The sequence below is a fragment of the Procambarus clarkii genome, chromosome 59 (genome assembly GCF_040958095.1).
Source record: "Procambarus clarkii isolate CNS0578487 chromosome 59, FALCON_Pclarkii_2.0, whole genome shotgun sequence".
NCBI lineage: Eukaryota > Metazoa > Arthropoda > Malacostraca > Decapoda > Cambaridae > Procambarus > Procambarus clarkii.
In genome coordinates this window covers 29,623,406-29,630,820 of record NC_091208.1, presented here as the reverse complement: position 1 = coordinate 29,630,820, position 7,415 = coordinate 29,623,406, and the positions used below count along the sequence as shown (strand labels likewise).

At 49.4% G+C, this 7,415-nt stretch overlaps 2 protein-coding genes across 2 annotated transcripts; both read right to left on the bottom strand.

The window, feature by feature from the left end:
* Positions 1-863: 863 nt before the first annotated feature.
* LOC138353787 (craniofacial development protein 2-like) lies at positions 864-1,406 on the bottom strand. The gene has a single exon (XM_069307189.1). It carries the CDS (start codon positions 1,404-1,406, stop codon positions 864-866), a length of 543 nt encoding a protein of 180 aa, XP_069163290.1.
* Positions 1,407-1,982: 576 nt separating this feature from the next.
* LOC138353786 (sperm acrosomal protein FSA-ACR.1-like) lies at positions 1,983-3,659 on the bottom strand. Its single transcript, XM_069307187.1, has 2 exons — positions 3,552-3,659; positions 1,983-2,480 (listed from the first exon to the last, which is right to left on the bottom strand). Exons 1-2 carry the CDS (start codon positions 3,657-3,659, stop codon positions 1,983-1,985), a joined length of 606 nt encoding a protein of 201 aa, XP_069163288.1.
* Between the last annotated feature and the right edge of the window lie 3,756 nt (positions 3,660-7,415).

The window sequence follows — 7,415 nt, the reverse complement described above, 5'->3', positions numbered from 1 at the left end:
AAGAGTCCGTGCATGCTCACGAGGTCGAAGGCATTTGTAATGTCAATGAAGGCATGTACAAGGCTTTTCTCTGCTCCCTGCACTTTTCTTGACGCTGTCTCGGGGAGAACACCATGTCAATGGTCGACCTCTCTCCTCGGAAACCACACTGTGACTCAGGGTACATGCTTTCGGCAAGAATCTGAAGCCTGACCAAGACGACTCTGGCGGAGAGTTTACCGACGACGCTGAGGAGGGATATGCCGCGATAGTTCTTGACATCGCTTCTGTCACCTTTATTTTTGTAGAGAGAGATGATGTTTGCATCTCTCATGTCTTATGGCACCGAGCCCTCCCTCCAGCACTGGCATAGAAGTTCATGAAGCTCAGTTTTAAGTGTTCCACGAGCGCACTTGAGAACTTCAGGTGGAATCCCATTGTCTCCTGGGGCCTTCCCTCTGCACTGGCCTCGAACCAAGTTGCTGACTTGTTCTGCTTCTTACCAAAGGTGGACATGGCAGTGTTGAAAATAGTGCCCCTGAGATGTAACCACCTCTCACGCGCTATCGCAGGGTGGTACAGGAAGGGCATTTACCAGCGCCTGCAGTGAATTCCTCTACCTTGTGAAGGTCATGGGTCTTGTTTACGTTAATGCATGGTCTTCCCCTCCTTCTTTGCTTTGTGGATTTTCCGGGGCTGGAACTTTACTCTGCAAACGACGAGAGAGTGGTCGGTGTCACAATTTGCGCTCTGGAAGCTGCGGGTCAGTTTGTCGGTTCTCAGAGTGCTACATCCCGTAAGCACCTGGTCGAGTTGGTGCCAATGTTTAGACCTTGGTTGTCTTTAGGAAACCTTGTGCTGGATCTTGGCTTGGTTGTACCGGATCATGACGACAGCAGAACTCCAGGAGGCGCTGCCCACTCATTCATCTTCCCAAATCCAAACTGGCCCAGGCAGGAAGGCCAAGAGCTGCTATCAGAACCAACTCTTGCATTAAAATCTCCTAGGAGGAAGACTTGCTCTTGTTGAGGTATGTCTCTGAGAGTTAGGCCGAGGTCATCATAGAACTTGTCCTTCGCTTCGGTAGAGGAGGTCAGTGTTGGTACATAGGCATTGATGAGGCTGACCATTCCTGCTGCTGTATGAAGTTGCAGTTTGATGATATTTGCAGACCCCTTCGTGGGCGGTACTATGGACCCTAACAACCTGTTCCTGATGGCAAAGCCAACATCATGCTCCCTTACCTCTTTTGGTGGTTTGCCCTGCCAGAAGAAGGTAAAGTCCTCCCGTATGCTGCCAGTCGCAGGCAGACGTGTCTCCTGCAGGGCGACTATGTCCATCTGGAGCCTGGGTAGTTTAAAGTTAATCACAGCTGTCTTACAGACGTCGTTCACTTCCAGTTGATCTTCCAAGAGACCCGGTGTCATGGTCCTTACCTTCCACGTGCCCAGTTTGAGAGCCGGGTGGCCCCGTGGTTGTTTTCTTTTGCCTGGTGCATTGTTGATGATCCGCTTGTTGGATTGTGGCCTAAGCCCCACGCACCCAGTGGAGCAGGCGGACCGTGGCAGGACAGCACCTTATTGGCTGGGGGCTACCCAGCTTGAGGCGGGCGGTAGCTGTCCTATGAAATTGGATGATTTCTCCCACCGACGGAAGCAGCCCCTGGCGCCTCACTCTACGCCAACTGAGTGGTAGGCTTATTACCGGTAACTGTCGCATGCATCCTGTGTTCAGCCATCGCCAAGGCGACGCTGGAGTGTCCTCTCCAGGGCACAGGCCTGGGCAGTAATTATGGAGGACCAGCTGTTGCCCATGCAGCAGATCCACCCTCTCCACGCCACCGATGTGATCCAAGGGAAGGACCGGCGCCGATACGCTTGGCACCAGTGTCATCGCAGGAGTTGCCAGAATGTGGCTGTAAACAGCTACAAACTGCCTTAGGGACTCCGACTCCGGATTTTTCCTCAGGGCAGCGTCAGGGCCGGGGTCAGCGCCTGCTGACCCTAGGGGTCGTCTGTCAGCGCCTGCTGACCCTGGGGGTCGTCTGTCAGCGCCTGCTGACCCTGGGGGTCGTCTGTCAGCGCCTGCTGACCCTGGGGGTCGTCTGTCAGCGCCTGCTGACCCTGGGGGTCGTCTTTCAACCCCTGGGGGTCGTCTTTCAACCCCTGGGGGTCGTCTTTCAACCCCTGGGGGTCGTCTTTCAACCCCTGGGGGTCGTCTTTCAACCCCTGGGGGTCGTCTTTCAACCCCTGGGGGTCGTCTTTCAACCCCTGGGGGTCGTCTTTCAACCCCTGGGGGTCGTCTTTCAACCCCTGGGGGTCGTCTTTCAACCCCTGGGGGTCGTCTGTCAGCGCCTGCTGACCCTGGGGATCGTCTGTCAGCGCCTGCTGACCCTGGGGGTCGTCTGTCAGCGCCTGCTGACCCTGGGGATCGTCTGTCAGCGCCTGCTGACCCTGGGGGTCGTCTGTCAGCGCCTGTTGACCCTGGGGGTCGTCTCCCCCCTCTCATTATGTTATATTTGTCAGCGTTGATGACAACATCAATCAGTCCGAAGATTACAGGACTACAGGGAGATACAGACACTCTAGAGCGTCTCTGTATCTCCCTCTAGTTACCCGCTATCATCTTCCTGTCAAATTATCCTCAGCAATTTCGCGTGTTCTCTCGAGGCTACAGGTGAGTCAAGATGATCTGTGAGGGCGTTGACTTACATCAAGGATTGACTGGGCCCCGGTACCAGTCGTCGAGGCAGTCAGGAAGTATCTTGTCGCTGCTCTGGTTCCTGTTCTGCCGTTCTCCAGATATGGTAGGAAAGACTGGGATCATTCCGGGCGTAAGTTCGAAGCCTCAGCACGGCCCTTGTGGATTTGTTCGTGGTAGGAAAGTATCCTCCGTGTTCCTTACCAGAGAGATGGCCAGCATGTTCCAGCACTGGTCCAGTTCTGCCTGCTTGATTTTTCATGTTTTAATTAAAACCACGCTTGCCGGACTGTCAAATACTCTCTGGCAGTCAAGAAAAATACAGTCTTGACTTCTCTATTCTGTTTTATAATAGTATTTTTATTATAAATCTTTAATGGAATTGCACAATGAAATCACGTGAATGGTTTATGTCTGCGATGCCAGATTAATTGATCACGCTGCTTCAGTATTTTCTGATTGATTTCTTGAGCATGATCTGCCTTCACCGTCATCAGTGTCTTGTGTGGCTGTTTTAGGTTGGTCCTTTGTCTTGGACTCAACTAATTGTTATCTTGAGGTTATCTTGAGATGATTTCGGGGATTTTTTTTAGTGTCCCCGCGGCCCGGTCCTCGACCAGGCCTCCACCCCCAGGAAGCAGCCCGTGACAGCTGACTAACACCCAGGTACCTATTTTACTGCTAGGTAACAAGTGAATAGGGTGAAAGAAACTCTGCCCAATGTTTCTCGCCGGCGCCTGGGATCGATCCCAGGACCACAGGATCACAAGTCCAGCGTGCTGTCCGCTCGGCCGACCGACTCCCAACTGTATATTGTATATTGCTTCTCTGCTTCTCTTCTCTCTCTCACATACTTATTCCTCTCTCATTACGTGTTTTGGTTCTCTTCTGTTCCTAACATAATCTCTAAGCGTCTTTGCTCCTTTAACCTTGCAGTCATATCCTACTGAACCTTTTATATTATTTTCTACCACAGACATTGCCAGACAACCACTTGGGGCGGACGGTAGAGCGACGGTCTCGCTTCATACAGGTCGGCGTTCAATCCCCGACCGTCCAAGTGGTTGGGCACCATTCCTTCCCCTCGTCCCATCCCATCCATAATCCTAATCCTGACCCCTTCCCAGTGCTATATAGTCGTAATGGCTTGGCGCGTTCCCTTGATAACTCTCTCACTCCCTCACCACGGTCTCTAAAAGCTTTGCTCTACACGTCTCCTCTTAGTTTTAGGAGGCATTTTATCAATGTATTATTTAATAGTTAAAATTACCAGGACAAGTAACTTTGATCTTGTATAATGGCTTTCTACAGCCTGCTGGACAATGTCCGGAGTTCCCTCCCAGACATTTGGGTCTAATCTTACTGTTGTTCTCTGGGAATTGTGGCATTTATTGCCTGTATAGTCCTCTGTATCTCTACCATAGGTGCTATATCTGCCCTCCTTTACTGTAATTTATCTCGCAGTTCCTCTGCCTTGGTTGCAACACCATCTTCATTTGTGTGCTGAGCATCGAGGCTCTCAGCCAGGTGTCACTGGTCTTGGCGGCTCTGGAGGGTGGCGGGCATGTGAGAGGGAGGCTGGGGTCGTGCTGGGGGGCGTGCTGGGTCGTGCTGGGGGGCGTGCTGGGTCGTGCTGGGGGGCGTGCTGGGGGCGTGCTGGGGCGTGTTGGGAAGAAAGCTTACTCTCTATTAACTGAGTGATATTTAATTAATATATTAATTTAAATTAATCGAAGGACCACCCTATTTTGACTGAAAAGGGAAACAGATAAAGTTAAATGATAATGACTGAAATACCAGTGCCTATGGATAGGAAACTATTAAAGATTATTCTTTAAACTTCTATGGGCTGTATAATATTAATGTTCGAGAATAAACTTTCCGTCCTCCACAAAATGGGGGGGTTAATACCAGAAGTAATCTACTCCCAGTACGCTTCATCGAGGCTGGTTCTTCCTCGAATAAAATTAGTAATTTCTACTAAATACTATATTAAGAAACATTAGATAAATTGATTAATGGTAAACAGATTATATGTTGATTAACCATGAAATTATTCTCATTTGACTTTTATGAGGCTATCATATTACGTTAGATATCTCAAATAAACTAAATGTCTTCGACTGATAATCGATTCTAGAGTTTTCTCAATCAAAGAAACAATAGAAAAGGGTTCAGGTGCCTAGCTGTAATAGTGACCGGAGAGGTAGAGGTGTGATGGCGTCGTCTGCTACTTGCTGCAACACGTGTGCTCGAGCGTGGCGAGGGAACATGAAGACCACGACCGCTTACAACACAAGCTGAAATTTCACCTGAATATACTAATTGTTTACACCTACTATCTAGTATCCTCACTATGCCATAGAAGGAATAAACTTAATTCCTTATGGACATACTTAATGTTTGAGGAGGTCGCGTGGCGTAATGATACAGTGCACAGTAAAAGGATATACCTAGAGATCTCATGATATAACTAATACTAGGGCACTTAACCTGCTGGTCGTCCACCGAAGCAATCCTTAGATTGCTACTGGAGCAATTGCACGCTCCTAGGCCGATTAACTGCAAGGGCCTAACGTAGAATTGATGGAATTTCGACTCTCACGCACGATGTGATTGTTGGCGTTGCTTGATAACTCAGAGGCGAGCCACGTCCTCATGGCGTGGTAACTAAAGGCGAACAATGGCGTCTCTCCGCCTCCCTCCCTCAACTCGTCTCACACATTCACAACAGAATTTAATAATCATGGATAATTCTTTTCCGCGTAATTGCTGATGTAATGCGTTAATGAGAACCGGGTTGCAATTATAGGGAATTAAATAATATGATATTCTCGTTAAATGGTGTTAATCGAGAAATGGAGAGAGATTTTATTTCCTCCATAGCATTCGTACGTAACGGATAAAACTGCTACTTGATAATAATCTCGGTTAATAACTCTCGGTTTTTAATTATTGGGAGCTATATTATCCGTAGTTAATTATTGTACGGAATACTGATCAATTTAGAGAACCACATTCAATTCTCTAACATATTGGAAATAAATATGTTTAGATGGACATTATCTGACGCAATCCTGCCTCTCGATGTCGTGAGAATATTAGCAATAGGCTCAGATAAAGAAATATTAATTTATGTTAACACTACCGTTAGTGGAATTAATAACTACTGTAATTAGTATACAATAATGATGCATTATAATACAATGGTAGTGTGTCAGTGTTGGAAATTTCCAACAGGGCGTCCTGGGGGGAGGGGGGGGCGTGCTGGGGGGTGTGCTGGAGGCGTGATGGGCCGTGCAGGGGGTGTGCTGGGGGCGTGCTGGGGGTGTGCTGGGGCATGCTGGGGGCGTGCTGGACCGTGCTGGGGGCGTGCTGGGGAGACTGTCTAGCGAGGTGGTCTGTGAGTGGATACTGCTGTAAGAGTGGGGTGGAGAGGGCTGTTATGTCTGGGTGGGGAATGGGGGGGTGCTTAGTGGTTAATGGGGGGGGGGAGTTGGTGGGGCTCCCGGTGAGGGGGAGAATGGGGGGGGAGGGCAGAGTGGAGGGGGGGCAGTCACCACCGTGTAGGGACATCTCCAGGCTCGTACACTGTTTAATACAGAATTAATCGCCAAGATTAAGAAAGGATGTAAAGGTTTCGTCACGGGACACGTAGATACCTGCTTAATGGGGTTCTGGGAGTTGTTCTACTCCCCAAGCCCGGCCAGAGGCCAGACTTGTGAGAGTTTGGTCCACCAGGCTGTTGCTTGGAGCGGCCCGCAGGCCCACATACCCACCACAGCCCGGTTGGTCCAGCACTCCTTGGAGGAAACAATGTAGTTTTCACTTGAAGATGTCCGCGGTTGTCCCGGCAACAAGATCAAGATGCTTGACGTGTTCCGGCAACATCTGGAGAGTAACATTTCCGTTCAAGTTAATGAGGTTAACAGGAGAAAGACTAAAGAAATGATCGGAAAGTCGTTAAGTTAAGAGAGTTGTCTTCACAGGATTCAGTCGGAACAGAAAAATTATGGGAAATGTTTGGAGTAGGACGGGGATCGAACCATCGTCCTGGGGACTCCCAGACGCGCGTCTGGGAGTCCCCAGGGGTCAAGTCTCAGTAGTCAATAGTCAAGTCAGGGGTCCTCACTATAGGGGAACCTCTTGTGAGGAAGTTCTCTTGCCTACCTTGAGGCTACCTTGAGGTGCTTCCGGGGCTTAGTGTCCCCGCGGCCCGGTCGTCGACCAGGCCTCCTAAAGTGCCTAAATAAAGTGCCTCTCCACAGTCAAATTACAAACCAATATACCACAACAGCAGCACCACTAATGACAGCTGTTGTGGCTGCAACAGCCCTAACAAGTCCTCCCACGACGCCTCCTGCCCCGGACGGAAGGGGCCGCCCTGGAAACACAAACCGTAACTGTCGCTATTTTCCGCTTGTTACAACTTGTAATAAAGTTGTTCCATCTTGGCTTAACGTGTTTATGACGTATTAGAACGTTGTTACAACTTGCTATATTGGTTGTTATAACTGGTTAGGTGGTGTTAAAACTTGTTCCAACGTCGTAGTTTCGGTGTGTCGGGTCTACTGCCCAAGACATGGGCAGCACTCCTTTCATTTCTATACACAATTTAAGTTCTATCCAGCTCTCAGTTATCAATATTGTCGTAGTTTTGTCGTAGCAGCCAGGGGGGGGGGGGCACTTATCATAGTGACCCATCAACAGTGGCAAGAGGAAAACGCCTGGTACAA